This window comes from Aquarana catesbeiana, linkage group LG08, assembly GCF_042186555.1.
Source record: "Aquarana catesbeiana isolate 2022-GZ linkage group LG08, ASM4218655v1, whole genome shotgun sequence".
Taxonomy (NCBI): Eukaryota; Metazoa; Chordata; class Amphibia; order Anura; family Ranidae; genus Aquarana; species Aquarana catesbeiana.
The window spans coordinates 98,775,146-98,792,828 of record NC_133331.1 but is presented as its reverse complement, the minus strand read 5'-3'; the positions used below and the strand labels follow the sequence as shown (position 1 = coordinate 98,792,828).

Genomic DNA, 17,683 nt, shown 5'->3' with positions numbered 1-17,683 from the left:
AAGCTCCCTTTTCACAGCTAATTGACAAAGTAATTGTTCAGCGTTTCACATCAGTTTTTGATCAGGATCAGGTCAGGATTGCATCAGTATCAGGTCAGGTTTACATCAGGATCAGGTCAGGTTTACATCAGGATCAGGTCAGGATTTTATCCTGTTCACAACGGAATGCATCTGCAAATCAGATGCGTTCCCATAGAAGATAATGTGCTTGCAATTCGCACCGCAATACCCAGAAAATGCACACGTTTCTTGGGCAATGCGGAGTGCAAATGTAACGCACATATGTGAACCAGCCTCATTCAAATGAACGTATTTTAAAATGTCATGCGAATTGGATGCAGTGCAAGCCGCATCCAATTTGCATAGGTGTGAACCCAGCCTAATACACACAATCGGATTTTCCGACGGAAATTGTGTGATGACAGGCTGTTGGCGGAAAATCCGACCATTTGTACGCTCCATCGGACAATTGTCGGATTTTCCGCGGACAAATGTTGGATGGCAGGCTTTAAAATTTTCCGCGGACAAATGTCTGTTGTCGGATTTTCCCAGTGTGTGTACACAAGTCCGTCGGACAAAAGTCCAAAGTACAAACACTCATGCTCAGAAGCAAGGACGAGCTGGAAGTGGTCGGTCTTGTAAACTAGGAGAATTAACATTTGTGACGTGGAAATGTATTAAATCTCTAAATGCAGCGCACATTCTCTTCTTTATTCAATGGGATAATAATGAAGCTGCTTTGCTGGTGATACTGCTGGAGTTATGGCAAACTAATTTTCAAAGGCTTTTTTTTCTAGTGATAGTAAGAATAATATTATTATGCTTGTTATTCTTTTTTTGGTCCCGTAGGTTTTAAGATCAAAGATACAACTATGTTGGTTTCCCTTGTTAATTTTACATTGTATTTTTTAACCCCTTCCCGACGATCGTACGCAGATGTGCGTACTCAGCTTTCGGGGGTTATACCGGGATGATGCCCGCAGCTGCAGGCATCATCCCGGTACTGTTGTTTAGAGCCGGCGATTGGCTATCCGTGTATAACAACCGATGCCGCTAAAAGCCGCTCGGCTGTTATATGGGAGCAGCGGGAGGGGACTCCCCCCCTCCCGCCGCCTCCCGCCGCTCTTACCGGGCCTCCCGTGCCATCGGGAGGCCCGGTGACCAATACGATGCCTCTGGCGGCTGGGGGCGGGCTGGAACAAAGCTGTGGGTGGCTTCGTTGCAGCCTTCAAATTGTAAACGCGGAAGCAACGTCATGACGTCACTTCCCGTTTATTTGGCTGACAATGGCGCCGGTTTTAAAAAAGTACGCAGTATTCAGAATCGCCATTTTCGGCGATCTGAATGCTTTGAAGTGTAAAGGAGGGATGGGGGGTCTTTTAGACCCCCGATCTCTCCATAAAGAGTACCTGTCACCACCTATTACTGTCACAAGGGATGTTTACAAAAGTTGGTGAAAGCAGAGGTTCGTCATCCGGAGATAATTCCGAAAATCATCCAGATTATTCTCCTGGAGCTCCTGCAGAAAAGGCATATGACATAATTGGTCACGATTAATAAAGCAACCAATTTTTGGTCCAAGAAATCCTCCTCCTTCTGTTCCTGGACTGGACTTGGGTCAAAGCAATAATAAATAACACAGAGGATGCCTTATTAGGACGAAACGTCGGGACGGGCTCTGATGATGCCACTGCGTTGCTTTAATTTTATCCAAACACTTTTAATGTCTTCTTAAATGTGAGTGACCATTTTAGCATTTTCAATAAATATTTTACATCTAAATGGAATCACACTATGTGGTCCAATTTTTTCTCCTTTTGCCATATGTTGCCATATGTTACACTGAGAGGAACTGCTCACGAGTTCCGGTTGCTATTCATATGGTGGATACTCACTGATGTCACAATCATCACGGAATCCACATCCGATTTGGTCTAGATTGGAAGCTTGGTTGACTCATCAGGCATACGCCTTGTTGGGTTCAACCTGTCTGGTAAGCCTCTTTCCTTACGGTGGTGGATTATCTACAGACAACCAGTTCACATTTATTTATAGTCACCATTTTGATGTCATATATGGACTATATGCACTTCATATACACTATCACTGTTGATCTACACTTCAAAAATATAGTGGTTTAATAATTATATTGTATTTGCACTTATAGATACCCCAATTTCTCATTGGGATATCTTCACTTTTTTTTTTTCATTGCATTAGCTCTGCACTATACTATTTTATTTAATAATAAATAACACGTTTCCTCCTCCGATTCCGCAAAATGGCTGGTTGACGAACGGCCGTTCAGAAACTAACTGAAAAGCGCGAAATGAAAAGCGCAAATCAACACTCACCAAATTTCTACTAACACGAAATTAGCAGAAGGAGCCCAAAGGGTGGCTCTAAAGAGCTGAAAAAACACGTAGTACGTCACTATGTTCGTGTTTGTTGTCCGACAATTGTGTGCCGTTTGTATGCAAGTGCAAGTTTGGGGCCAATGCCCTTTGGACAAAAATCAGAGGTTTTGTCTGAGGAAAATCCAATTTGTATGAGGCTTTAGAGTAGAGAGAAGGAGAAAAGAGAAAAAGAGAGAGGGAACGGTAGCAAAGAGGATGTAGGGGAGAGAAAGAAGGGGGGAGGGGTAGGGAAAATAGGAGGGTTGGGAGTAATCATAGGGGTAGCCTGTAGCAACTAATTAGAGGAAAAGCAGGCAGGCACTTGAAAATGTATTTAAAGCAGTAGGAGGACTTGCTGGGATGATTCTACCTACATTATGTCAGGTGTAATGTGCCAATTTCTGTCACTCTGAGCTCCATGTTCTCTGGGAGTCGGCACATTACACCTGCCTTAACCAGCTTCCATTCACCTGCTCTGGCATTTCAGCACAATGTAAGAGTCTTTTATTGTGTCATTATTAAATTGTGGCTCTTTATTAGACATCATGGTTCAGTGTGAATTTGTGACTCGAGCCTAGCATTTATTGCTATTCATACATTCTCATGGGAGTGTTCTGGAGTGCCTTTATTTTGTTTGCAATCACCTGTCTTACCACCCCAGTGGTCACTTCTCAGGCTGCCTGTAATCACCCATGCACCTGACTCTGCATCTGCACTTAGCTGCGGATATGCAATTATATGATTGTGCTGCAATTTAGCACCTAGCCTCCTATTCCTATAGACTCCTGTGATATGTGAATTAACTCCTCAATTTCATCTACCCTGTTCAGTCTGAAGAACCAGTCTTTGAGCTCCAGGGTAATTTGTGTTTTCCAGAAGATCGGAATGCACAATTATCATATGCATCGCAAATGATGAATGAAATAAAAGAAAAAACTGTTGAATGTTGGAGCAGATACTGGGAAGGGGAAAATTCGAGAGTATATGAGGAGACACTGAAGACAATGAAACTTCTTCTAGTATGTTTGTAGAGTAGGACAGCTCCACCAGATGTGTAGCTGGTTGCCTTCTCTGACACCGCACCTCCAACAGCGACCCTAAGTTTGTGGTTATATCTTATAAAGCAGAATGGGGCTTCTATGGCTTCTAGTGAAAATGTTATAGTTGTGCTCTTGCATGGTCACATTTTTTGAGTCTTTATGAATTGTTAGAAATATTTGTTACCACGTCTGCTCGTTGAAGGTTTCTCCCACCTCTGATTCCCTGACATTAATGGAGTGAAGTGTCAGATTTGAAAATAAGGCCACAGCACTAAGCCTTGTTCAGAGAATGTGGTAGGGATGCCTTGCTTTTGAAGGAAAGTACCATGATGAAAAAAGGGCCCACTCTGGGGTTGGGCAGGAACTTTCATTGTTTAATGAACTTAGGTTGGATGCCTGGTGGGAAATCTGGGTTAAAGAACAATTAGGTCATGGGTCCTGGGATAGAGAGGGGGCTGAGCATCTGCTGAGCCCATGGAGAGATTTTAGGGAAGTCCTTCCTAACGGGTGGTCCCAAACTTCCATGTCTGAACCACACTAAGGTCTTGAAAAGATTTTTCGAGAGTGACCCAATCCTTGGTGGCTTTGTGTACATGACAGTACACTAGTCACTGCACCTGAAAAGCCCTGTAGTAACACCTTATGTTTGGTAAACCTATGCCATAACGGTCTTTGGGGAGTGATAAGTGGGCCAAACCTTTTTGTCGGTTTTTTGATTTCCAAAAGAAGGAGCTGAAGGCCTTGCGTATGCCAGCAAAAAAATGTAAAGTTTTATGGGTATAGTTTGCATAATATATAAAATTCTGGGAAAAATAGTTATCTTCAAGGTTGCTGCTCTGCCAAACCAGGAACAGCAGGACTTATTACAGTAAGTCAAATCCTGTTGCAGGGTTTTGAGTAGTGAGAGATGTCAAAATAGGCGTTGGCTCTGTTCTGCTATGTGAAGGGGATGTGAGAGTGGCAATGAGCCACCATCTCTGGGGGAAGAGAGACATTGAGGGCATAAGATTTGGAGTAGTTGATTTTTAGGTTCCAAAGTGAGCCAAAGAATTTTAGTTCTATTCAGGAAATTTGGGAGAGAAATCAAGGGGTCTGAAAGGAAAAACGGTAGATCTTCCATGTATGCCACCATTTTATACTCCCTTCTGGCAGCCCCTATACCTCGAATGTTTGGATTCGACTGTAAGCTCCTGAGGAAAGGGCAAATATAATAGGGGAGAGGGGACATCCTTGCCTTGTACTGTTGGGCATAGGAAAGGCATGCGTCAGATGGCAGTTGACTCGTACCCTAGCCTGCCAGATAGTGTACAAAGCTTGTATTCTAACATGCATTTTTGTGCCCACTTGTGGCTAACACCGCTACAATGTAGCTCCAGGCCACTGTGCTGAATGCCTTCTCCACGTCCATGGACAGGAAGAAGCCTTCTTCATAGAATTTGGTTAAGCAGTGGCACATATTTAACACCTTACTTTGCGTGGCCCTGGGCCTTTCTACCCAGGATATAGCCTACCTGGTCCAATGATATCAGTTCAGAAAGAAGGGGGAGGAAGTTTGGGTTTTATGAACACTTTAACACAAAGTAAACATTCCATATATATATATTGCACTAAGGGGGCTACATAATGGCTTAGTGGGTAGCAATCCTGCATTGCAGCACTAGAGTCCTCTGTTACAGGACTAAAATTGAGAGAAAATGCTGCATTTTGAGTTGTCATCCACAAAGGAATAGAGGGATAATCTTCCAATGGTGACATCACATGTTCCCACAAGAGATTTCACCTCACTTCCTATTCTTGTCTACAGGACAGGAATTGCATAGATATCCCCCTAGGTCCTTGGTTCTGTGCCTGTAAAACATGGCCCTGCATGGGGCATGGATTAAAATGCCCCATGTGAATGGGGCCCAAAGCTTTTATTTGTCCCTTGCATAAACAATAAATATTATATTTGGGTATGCTATAAACACTAAAAGGTATATTGTGCACAATTCACTAAGCGATATTTTACCACATCCGAATATGCAGTAAAATAACACACAACGTTTAGAAAAAAGACTGTTTCACAAAGAAACTCCTTAAAATCTTGCATGTGTTATCTTTCTGAAATATGCCTTAAATACTGCATGAAACAATGCGGTAAGTTATGGCAAGCATCTGATATGATACTTTTTCAAAAAAGTGTAAGGCAGCCAGTAATTTACTCTGGCTGGTATAGAATCGCTTCTCTGTGTTGAGAGTTCAAGGTACCCTATGAGTTGGGTATAAAGCTCCATAAGTGGACTGGATAACCTGAACTGCTTGGATAACCTGAACTTCTGCAGGATATCCACATCTGTGAATTAATTCAGCAACGTGCACTCCTTCCTTTAAAAGGACCACTTGAGATCTTCTCCTCCTCTTCTTCTTTATTGCTTTAAATTTCAGAAGACTGGATTCAAAGGGCTCCATCATCTTTGCTATGCAGTCTGCCAGCCTCCAGAAACAACTTCTGAGTAAAATCTGACACCTGTTCCAGCTTACACTTTCCCAACTATCTTTTAAACCAATCACTGGGGGGTCCTACCATTGCCATAGTTATCGCAAGCTTGGATCAGTACTTAATTACCGCATGCATTTATTTGTTTATTTCCTTTTGCTAATTGACTTTACTGCCTTTTTATGCTGTATTTAAAAAGCGTTTTTGGTGTTTGTGCTAAATGCCACAAACGAGCAATAGTGAATTGACATTTTCATTATCGCATGCGTTAAGTGGTCACGTGACCGTCATAACGCATGCGATAACCTTTAGTGAACTGTGCCTATTGTGTGGGACCATGATATCAGGAAATGGGAAAAACAAACTCTGGGACTTAGAGAAAAGTTTGGGGCTCAAGTGGTTGACAAGATATTTTAAACCATAGAACTGCTGTTTTCATTTTTATAACACTTTACTCTCTGGTGACTGAAAGCAACTCTTCTTCTGTTGAGGCAGTCATAGTATGCTCTAGACTATTCTACTAGGACCAGTTAACCTATCATACATGTCTTAAGAGTGTGGGTGGAAACCCCTGCAAGCATAGTCGGAACATGCAAACTACAGAACAGTAGTTTGCATGTTTGAATTCGAAACAAGGCCCCAAGTGCTGCGAAACAGAAACACTAAACACTATTTGCGCGTACACACGGGCGGATATTTCGACCGGACAGACTTTCTGGCGGACTTTCGATGGACTTTTGACGGACTTCCAACTGACTTTTTAACGAACGGACTTGCCTACACACGATCACACCAAAGTCCGACGGATTCGTACGTGATGACGTACACCGGACTAAAATAAGGAAGTTGATAGCCAGTAGCCAATAGCTGCCCTAGCGTTGGTTTTTGTCCGTTGGACTAGCATACAGACGAGCGGATTTCTGGGTCCGGCGGAGTTATGACGTAAAGATTTAAAGCATGTTCCAAATCTAAAGTCAGTCAGATTTGCTCCTGGAAAAGTCAGCTGAAGGTCTGATGAAGCCCACACACGATCAGATTGTCCGCCGGGTTTGGAACGTCGGCATCCGTCGGACCAGTCCGGTCGAAAAGTCCGACCTTGTGTACGCTGCATAAGTCACTGAGCTGTCCCTGCTGTTCAATAAATCTTTTCTTACACTGTTCTCTGTAAATTGTAGAGACATAAGTGGGTGAAAATCTTAGGAAGTCAGCAGTCTCTGAGACATACAAATTCTATGCCTGACCCCAAAAAATTATTCAAACGTCCCATTTTATTTATTTTTTTTCATTTTGGTTAAATCATTTGTTAATTGGGTCCCATTGAGGGGATTTTTCTACACTTCCTAACCTGTAGACACAAGAGAAAGTGAGAATAAATCTCTTGAAAGTGTGGATACAGGTATTCCCATTGGAAGTTATCCCTCGATTGTAAATTTGTAAATTTCATAGGTCAGTATAAAAGAATAGTAGTGAAGGGTAGAGAAGGAAGCGCCACCTGAGTGTAGTATTAACAACTGTTATTTAATGACACCAGGTAAAATAACACTTGCAGGATAAAAACATAAAAAAGCTCATCTCAATTAGTGTGCAGTCCGCAGTATGCCCTCTGGTCCTGTTCTGGTGACGCTGCAGGGATGATGGGCTGCAGAGGATGGATTACCGTCCGGGAGCTCTTTCTATGGCCATCAGGAAGAGGCTGGGACCAGCGTGGATCGCACGTGACATCACAGGTCATCCGATCGCTACCGGGATCAGTATCCAAGGGAGGGATCATCCAGGGAGGAGGGCGGTGGAGAGGCTGGAAAAGGCTATGCGCTCGGAGCCACTGCTCCTTCAATAGGCCTATCTGAAAAGTGTGGCGTGCATTTGTATTCAGTCCCCTTTACTCTGATACCCCTAACTAAAATCTACTGGTACCAATTGCCTTTAGAAGTCACCTAATTACACCTGTGTGTAATTTAATCTCAGTATAAATACAGCTGTTCCATGAAGCCCTCAGAGGTTTGTTAGAGAACCTTAGTGAACATACAGCACCATGAAGGCCAATGAACACACCAGACAGCTCAGGGAAAAAAGTTGTGGAGAAGTTTAAAGCAGGGTTAGGTTATAAAAAAAAATATCCCAAGCTTTGAACATCTCATGGAGCACTGTTCAATCCATCAAAATGGAAAGAGTATGGCACAACTGCAAGCTTACCATGACATGGCTGTCCACCTAAACTGACAGGCAGGGCAAGGAGAGCATTAATCAGAGAAGTCAAGAGGCTCATGGTAACTCTGGAGGAGCAGCAGAGATCCACAGCTCAGGTGGGAGAGTCTGTCCACAGGACAACTATTGGTTGTGCACTCCACAAATCTAGCCTTTATGGAAGAGTGGCAAAAAGAAAACCATTGTTGAAAGAAAGCCATAAGAAGTCCCATTTGCAGTTTGCGAGAAGCCATATGGCGGACAAAGCAAACATGTGGAAGAAGGTGCTCTGGTCAGATGAGACTAAAATTTGACTTTTGGGCCTAAAAGCAAAATGCTATGTATGGCGGAAAATGAATGCTGCACATCACCCTGAACACACCATCCCCACCGTGAAACATGGTGGTGGCAGCATCATGTTGTGGGGATGCTTTTCCTCAGCAGGGACAGGAAAGCTGGTCAGAGTTGATGGGAAGATGGATGGAGCCAAATACAGGGCAATCTTAGAAGAAAACCTGATAAAGTCTGCTAAAGACTTGAGACTGGGGAGAGGTTCACCTTCCAGCAGGACAATGGCCCTAAACATACAGCCAGAGCTACAATGTCATGGTCTAGATTAAAGCATATTCATGTGTTAGAATGGCCAAGTCAAAGTCCGGCCCTGAATCCAGTTGAGAATCTGTGGCAAGACTTGAAAATTGCTGTTTACAGATGCTCTCCATCCATTCTGACAGAGCTTGAGCTATTTTGCAAAGAAGAATGGGCAAAAATATCACTCTCTAGATGTGCAAAGCTGATAAAGACATCCCCAAAAAGACTTGCAGCTGTAATTGCAGCGAATGGTGGTTCTATAAAGTATTGACTAGGGGGGCTGAATACAAATGCACGTCACACTTTTCAGATATTTATTTGTAAAAATATTTTGAAAACCATTTATCATTTTTCTTCCACTTCACAATTATGTGCCACTTTGTGTTGGTCTATGACAAAAAATCCCAAAAAAATACATTTACGTTTTTGGTTGTAACATGACAAAATGTGGAAAATTTGAATACATTTTCAAGGCACTGTAAATAAGGAGCACGTTGGCTTGCAAACACACAAAACCACATTCACAAACCACATCACTCAGAATGGATCTTTAAAACTATCCTATTGCTATTCTAAAGCTACTCTGGCTACTCTGGCCACATATTTGTGAAAGAACAGTGCACTGTACATACATACCTTTTCTACTACCTCCAGTGCTTATCACATTCCTGGTCAGTTAAGCAACCCATCAATTTTTTTGTCAATAGGAATGTGTAAATTGGATTTATCCTCACTTTCTGTGTCAACAGGACAAATACGGGGTGCATTTCCCCAATGGGGACCCAGACAGCATTTAAAACCTAACATAGAGTGTAACCCTTCCCTACTCTATCCAAAATGAAAGAAAAAATTACTTTACATTAAAAGACAGAAATAGTGGTATATAAGGTGGTGTAATAATTTTTACTTTTGCATATACGTATAATAGTTTTATTTTTTTTCAATCAACAGCCACCAGAGCAGGCTATTATTTGGTAAACACCACAGGTAAGTACAATCTGCACACAATATTTCACATAGTTTTTAGCTTTGTTTATTGGAGTACAGTTAAAATTAACCAGTTCAGCTCTTTGAACGTATTATGTATGTCCAAAGAGTCAACCTTGACCCTATGCATGTTGCGATTGATGCATTTTCTGGTGCATTTTACATTTTTGAACATGCGTTTTTTGATGCAGTTTGCATTTTTTTGATCAACAGGAAATTATTGAGTGCAACTTTGAAGTGCGACTTTAATCAGTGTAAATTCGTAGACGAAAATATTTTCGTCATAGTTTTCATCAGCAGTATGTTTTTAGTGCTGAAAACTAAGTGAAAAAAAATTAATAATAATTTTAATAAGTCGTTAGATGAAAACTATGAGGAAAATCAATTCCACTTTTTGTCAACGAACGAAAACAGAATAAAAATGTGAGGGAGGGACGTTTACCGACCTGAACTTCTGCTTTCCTCGGAGCTCTGCCTGTCTGTTAAATCCCCAGCCCCCAAACTCTATCGTGAGAAAATTGTGGGAAATTACTGCGCTAAACCAAAATATGTGAAAAAAAGCTGCTAACACTCAAACAAAGTCCAAACAGAATAAAAAAATACAGTGTAGTGCTAAAAACGATAGGGAACCCCGCCTAGGCCATCACCGCTGAAGAGTGGTCATATCCTGTTTGGAGTGATCCTTCTTCTGCCCAACCTAAACCATGAGGCATTCTGCCCGCATAAACCTGATTGGCCCACTACCGCCGGTAAGTTGGTCCACCGTATTCGGTAAGAGTACTCAGCTATACTTCTATGACAGAGGATTTCTTCACATTTACAGCTTCACTTTTATTTTGTGTGCACCATTTTCATTTGATTGAAGATTCCTCATTGTTTATTTGATGGACACTCTTTTTTGAACTTTAATTTTTCTTTAGTTCACAACAGTGAACATTGGATTTTGATTATTATATTGGTTATATGTTATGCATATACACTATTCAGTTCACTATCGTTTTTAGCGCTACACTGTATTTCTTTACCCTAACTCTATCGGCAAGCTGGATTGGCTGAGAGACACAGGCTTCCATCAATCCTTTCTCTTTCCTATGCAGTTCCACATATTACACTTATTCACACATCTCTTTGGTACCCTCTGTTGGCCTTTTCTAAATCTGGACCATAATTCCATCCCCAGCCTATAATAATAGCACATTAAAGTTTAACATCTATTGCACTACCACATAAGAATGAGTAGGAAGCATCTACTAAGCTGCTAAAAAAAAAAAAAGTAGTGGCTTTTCTTATTTTTTTTTTCTTAATATTTAATGTTGATAATATATTCAGGTAGTGTGTGCAATCGCATTACAGCCAATAGAGTTTATAGCAGTGGCAGGTCGTGAGTTCTTGTTTTGGGGGGCGGCAAACAAACAACACCCCTGAAATGAAGACAGCACCCCCTCGCCGGGCGGCACGACGCTGACAGCAACCTGCCCCCCACCACCCGTGGGCAGTCTGGCACTTGTGGCAGGGCTGTGGTGTCCTTTCCTCCTCTCCTGGAGTGCGGGCAGGGGCAGGTCTGATGTCTGCTCCTCAAGCTTCCTCTGCCTTGTGTCTCACGACCTTATTGGCAGTGAGGAACTTTAGTGTGAAAATAGGGAAAATTCATGCGCTATCATCACACAATTGGGTGGGCTCGGAGCGCACCCTTTTTTTGAAGCCTATTAGAGCCTCTGGCTCTAATCAGGTGCTTCAAAAAAACACGCACCCCGCATTGGATTACATAGTCCAGTACCCTGATATGTAGATCAGGGGGCCGGATGCATGGATAGGGAGGCGGGGCCCGTGCGCCCTCTATGGACGGGTCGCCACTGGTTTAACGAACGGACTTGCCTACACACGATCACACCAAAGTCTGACGGATTCGTACGTGATGACGTACACCGGACTAAAATAAGGAAGTTGATAGCCAGTAGCCAATAGCTGCCCTAGCGTTGGTTTTTGTCCATTGGACTAACATACAGACGAACGGATTTCTGGGTCCGGCGGAGTTATGAGGTAAAGATTTGAAGCATGTTCCAAATCTAAAGTCCGTCAGATTTGCGACTGGAAAAGTCAGCTGAAGGTCTGGTGAAGCCCACACACGATCGGATTGTCGGCCGGGTTTGGAACGTCGGCATCCGTCGGACCAGTCCGGTCGAAAAGTCCGACCTTGTGTACGCTGCATAAGTCACTGAGCTGTCCCCGCTGTTCAATAAATCTTTTCTTACACTGTTCTCTGTAAATTGTAGAGACATAAGTGGGTGAAAATCTTAGGAAGTCAGCAGTCTCTGAGACATACAAATTCTATGCCTGACCCCAAAAAATTATTCAAATGTCCCATTTTATTTATTTTTTTTCATTTTGGTTAAATCATTTGTTAATTGGGTCCCATTGAGGGGATTTTTCTACACTTCCTAACCTGTAGACACAAGAGGAAGTGAGAATAAATCTCTTGAAAGTGTGGATACAGGTATCCCCATTGGAAGTTATCCCTTGATTGTAAATTTGTAAATTTCATAGGTCAGTATAAAAGAATAGTAGTGAAGGGTAGAGAAGGAAGCGCCACCTGAGTGTAATATTAACAACTGTTATTTAATGACACCAGGTAAAATAACACTTGCAGGATAAAAACATAAAAAAGCTCATCTCAATTAGTGTGCAGTCCGCAGTATGCCCTCTGGTCCTGTTCTGGTGACGCTGCAGGGATGATGGGCTGCAGAGAATGGATTACCGGCCGGGAGCTCTTTCTATGGCCATCAGGAATAGGCTAGGACCGGCGTGGATCGCACGTGACGTCACAGGTCATCCGATCGCTTCCGGGATCAGTATCCAAGAGAGGGATCATCCAGGGAGGAGAGCGGTGGAGAGGCTGGAAAAGGCTACGCGCTCGGAGCCACTGCTCCTTCAATAGGCCTATCTGAAAAGTGTGGCGTGCATTTGTATTCAGTCCCCTTTACTCTGATATCCCTAACTAAAATCTACTGGTACCAATTGCCTTTAGAAGTCACCTAATTACACCTGTGTGTAATTTAATCTCAGTATAAATACAGCTGTTCCATGAAGCCCTCAGAGGTTTGTTAGAGAACCTTAGTGAACAAACAGCACCATGAAGGCCAATGAACACACCAGACAGCTCAGGGAAAAAAGTTGTGGAGAAGTTTAAAGCAGGGTTAGGTTATAAAAAAAAATATCCCAAGCCTTGAACATCTCATGGAGCACTGTTCAATCCATCAAAATGGAAAGAGTATGGCACAACTGCAAGCTTACCAAGACATGGCTGTCCACCTAAACAGACAGGCAGGGCAAGGAGAGCATTAATCAGAGAAGTCAAGAGGCCCATGGTAACTCTGGAGGAGCAGCAGAGATCCACAGCTCAGGTGGGAGAATCTGTCCACAGGACAACTATTGGTTGTGCACTCCACAAATCTAGCCTTTATGGAAGAGTGGCAAAAAGAAAACCATTGTTGAAAGAAAGCCATAAGAAGTCCCATTTGCAGTTTGGGAGAAGCCATATGGCGGACAAAGCAAACATGTGGAAGAAGGTGCTCTGGTCAGATGAGACTAAAATTTGACTTTTGGGCCTAAAAGCAAAATGCTATGTATGGCGGAAAATGAATGCTGCACATCACCCTGAACACACCATCCCCACCGTGAAACATGGTGGTGGCAGCATCATGTTGTGGGGATGCTTTTCCTCAGCAGGGACAGGAAAGCTGGTCAGAGTTGATGGGAAGATGGATGGAGCCAAATACAGGGCAATCTTAGAAGAAAACCTGATAAAGTCTGCTAAAGACTTGAGACTGGGGAGAGGTTCAATTTCCAGCAGGACAATGGCCCTAAACATACAGCCAGAGTTACAATGTCATGGTCTAGATTAAAGCATATTCATGTGTTAGATTGGCCAAGTCAAAGTCCGGCCCTGAATCCAGTTGAGAATCTGTGGCAAGACTTGAAAATTGCTGTTTACAGATGCTCTCCATCCAATCTGACAGAGCTTGAGCTATTTTGCAAAGAAGAATGGGCAAAAATGTCACTCTCTAGATGTGCAAAGCTGATAAAGACATCCCCAAAAAGACTTGCAGCTGTAATTGCAACGAATTGTGGTTCTATAAAGTATTGACTAGGGGGGCTGAATACAAATGCACGTCACACTTTTCAGATATTTATTTGTAAAAATATTTTGAAAACCATTTATCATTTTCCTTCCACTTCACAATTATGTGCCACTTTGTGTTGGTCTATGACAAAAAATCCCAAAAAAATACATTTACGTTTTTGGTTGTAACATGACAAAATGTGGAAAATTTGAATACATTTTCAAGGCACTGTAAATAAGGAGCACGTTGGCTTGCAAACACACAAAACCACATTCACAAACCACATCACTCAGAATGGATCTTTAAAACTATCCTATTGCTATTCTAAAGCTACTCTGGATACTCTGGCCACATATTTGTGAAAGAACAGTGCACTGTACATACATACCTTTTCTACTACCTCCAGTGCTCATCACATTCCTGGTCAGTTAAGCAACCCATCAATTTTTTTGTCAATAGGAATGTGTAAATTGGATTTATCCTCACTTTCTGTGTCAGCAGGACAAATACAGGGTGCATTTCCCCAATGGGGACCCAGACAGCATTTAAAACCTAACATAGAGTGTAACCCTTCCCTACTCTATCCAAAATGAAAGAAAAAATTACTTTACATTAAAAGACAGAAATAGTGGTATATAAGGTGGTGTAATAATTTTTACTTTTGCATATACGTATAATAGTTTTATTTTTTTTCAATCAACAGCCACCAGAGCAGGCTATTATTTGGTAAACACCACAGGTAAGTACAATCTGCTCTTTGAACGTACTATGTATATCCAAAGAGTCAACCTTGACCCTATGCATGTTGCGATTGATGCATTTTCTGGTGCATTTTACATTTTTGAACATGCGTTTTTTGATGCAGTTTGCATTTTTTTGATCAACAGGAAATTATTGAGTGCAACTTTGGAGTGCGACTTTAATCAGTGTAAATTCGTAGACGAAAATATTTTCATCATAGTTTTCATCAGCTGTATGTTTTTAGTGCTGAAAACTAAGTGAAAAAAATTAATAATAATTTTAATAAGTCGTTAGATGAAAACTATGAGGAAAATCAATTCCACTTTTTGTCAACGAACGAAAACAGAATAAAAATGTGAGGGAGGGACGTTTACCGACCTGAACTTCTGCTTTCCTCGGAGCTCTGCCTGTCTGTTAAATCCCCAGCCCCCAAACTCTATCGTGAGAAAATTGTGGGAAATTACTGCGCTAAACCAAAATATGTGAAAAAAAGCTGCTAACACTCAAACAAAGTCCAAACAGAATAAAAAAATACAGTGTAGTGCTAAAAACGATAGGGAACCCCGCCTAGGCCATCACCGCTGAAGAGTGGTCTTATCCTGTTTGGAGTGATCCTTCTTCTGCCCAACCTAAACCATGAGGCATTCTGCCCGCATAAACCTGATTGGCCCACTACCGCCGGTAAGTTGGTCCACCGTATTCGGTAAGAGTACTCATCTATACTTCTATGACAGAGGATTTCTTCACATTTACAGCTTCACTTTTATTTTGTGTGCACCATTTTCATTTGATTGAAGATTCCTCATTGTTTATTTGATGGACACTCTTTTTTGAACTTTTCTTTAGTTCACAACAGTGAACATTGGATTTTGATTATTATATTGGTTATATGTTATGCATATACACTATTCAGTTCACTATTGTTTTTAGCGCTACACTGTATTTCTTTACCCTAACTCTATCGGCAAGCTGGATTGGCTGAGAGACACAGGCTTCCATCAATCCTTTCTCTTTCCTATGCAGTTCCACATATTACACTTATAGGGCGTACACACGGTCGGACTTTGTTCGGACATTCCGACAACAAAATCCTAGGATTTTTTCCGACGGATGTTGGCTCAAACTTGTCTTGCATACACACGGTCACACAAAGTTGTCGGAAAATCCGATTGTTCTGAACGCGGTGACGTAAAACACGTACGTCGGGACTATAAACGGGGCAGTGGCCAATAGCTTTCATCTCTTTATTTATTCTGAGCATGCGTGGCACTTTGTCCGTCGGATTTGTGTACACACGATCGGAATTTCCGACAACGGATTTTGTTGTCGGAAAATTTTATCTCCTGCTCTCCAACTTTGTGTGTCGGAAAATCCGATGGAAAATGTCCGATGGAGCCCACACACGGTCGGAATTTCCGACAACACGCTCCGATCGGACATTTTCCATCGGAAAATCTGACCGTGTGTACGGGCCATTATTCACACATCTCTTTGGTACCCTCTGTTGGCCTTTTCTAAATCTGGACCATAATTCCATCCCCAGCCTATAATAATAGCACATTAAAGTTTAACATCTATTGCACTACCACATAAGAATGAGTAGGAAGCATCTACTAAGCTGCTAAAAAAAAAACAGTGAACATTGGATTTTGATTATTATATTGGTTATATGTTATGCATATACACTATTCAGTTCACTATTGTTTTTAGCGCTACACTGTATTTCTTTACCCTAACTCTATCGGCAAGCTGGATTGGCTGAGAGACACAGGCTTCCATCAGTCCTTTCTCTTTCCTATGCAGTTCCACATATTACACTTATTCACACATCTCTTTGGTACCCTCTGTTGGCCTTTTCTAAATTTGGACCATAATTCCATCCCCAGCCTATAATAATAGCACATTAAAGTTTAACATCTATTGCACTACCACATAAGAATGAGTAAGAAGCATCTACTAAGCTGCTAAAAAAAAAAAAAAAAAAAAAAAAAAGTAGTGGCTTTTCTTATTTTTTTTTCTTAATATTTAATGTTGGTAATATATTCAGGTAGTGTGTGCAATCGCATTACAGCCAATAGAGTTTATAGCAGTGACAGGTCATGAGTTCTTGTTTTGGGGGGCGGCAAACAAACAACACCCCTGAGATGAAGAGAGCACCCCCCCGCCGGGCGGCACGACGCTGACAGCAACCTGCCCCCCACCACCCGCGGGCAGTCTGGCACTTGTGGCAGGGCTGTGGTGTCCTCTCCTCCTCTCCTGGAGTGCGGGCAGGGGCAGGTCTGATGTCTGCTCCTCAAGCTTCCTCTGCCTTGTGTCTCATGACCTTATTGGCAGTGAGGAACTTTAGTGTGAAAATAGGGAAAATTCATGCGCTATCATCACACAATTGGGTGGGCTCGGAGCGCACCCTTTTTTTGAAGCCTATTAGAGCCTCTGGCTCTAATCAGGTGCTTAAAAAAAAAAACGCACCCCGCATTGGATTACATAGTCCAGTACCCTGATGCATGGATAGGGAGGCGGGGCCCGTGCGCCCTCTATGGACGGGCCGCCACTGGTTTATAGTGTTTGTTTTTTTTTATATTTTAAAGATGCACGTCTGTTTGTCAAGAAGTAATTTGTTTTTTACGTTACACATCACAACGGCTAAATCTGTTTCTGTAGTAGGGCATGTTCAAGCCGCATGTTCAAGCAGCTCCACTGAAAATGGGCAGCTCCTCTTGTTTACCCCCCTCCACTGACATTTGTCACCTTTTGGGGGTGGGGGAGCGGGTACCTGGTTTTGAAGTTTGGCCTCCCTCCTCCTTTCCCTGCCGCTGGGCCATTCTGCGCATGCACAGTAGGGAACCAGATGTGAAGCCGCAAGGCTTCACTGCCAGTTTCACTTAGCCGAGATGGTGGCGGCAGCACCCGAGAGCCCATTGAAAAATTGGTTCAGGTGAAGACACCGCTGGATTTGTGGACAGGTAAGTGTCCTAATATTAAAAGTCAGCTGACTTAAAATTTTTCTGAAGGTGCCTGGCGCTCCACTTTAATACCATAATGAACAGCATTAGATTTTTAATCCAGGAGTATATAATGAGTTTGGCAATTATGGAGAAATGCTTAAATAATGAATTACAATTTAACTAAACCCGTTAAATTTTGGTC

The 17,683-nt window shown here is 42.3% G+C and overlaps 1 protein-coding gene across 15 annotated transcripts in view; it reads left to right on the top strand.

The window, feature by feature from the left end:
* The window catches only part of LOC141105954 (scavenger receptor cysteine-rich domain-containing protein DMBT1), a 150,924-nt gene that overhangs the window by 69,107 nt on the left and 64,134 nt on the right, over positions 1-17,683 (top strand). For 8 of the 15 annotated variants that reach the window (XM_073596207.1, XM_073596206.1, XM_073596204.1 and 5 more), the window contains one exon: positions 9,639-9,674. In XM_073596207.1, coding sequence (XP_073452308.1) covers positions 9,639-9,674 — 36 coding nt within the window. Of the gene's footprint in view, positions 1-9,638; positions 9,675-14,498; positions 14,535-17,683 lie in introns of all 15 variants that reach the window. The other 7 variants (XM_073596199.1, XM_073596197.1, XM_073596195.1 and 4 more) reach the window with 1 other exon arrangement.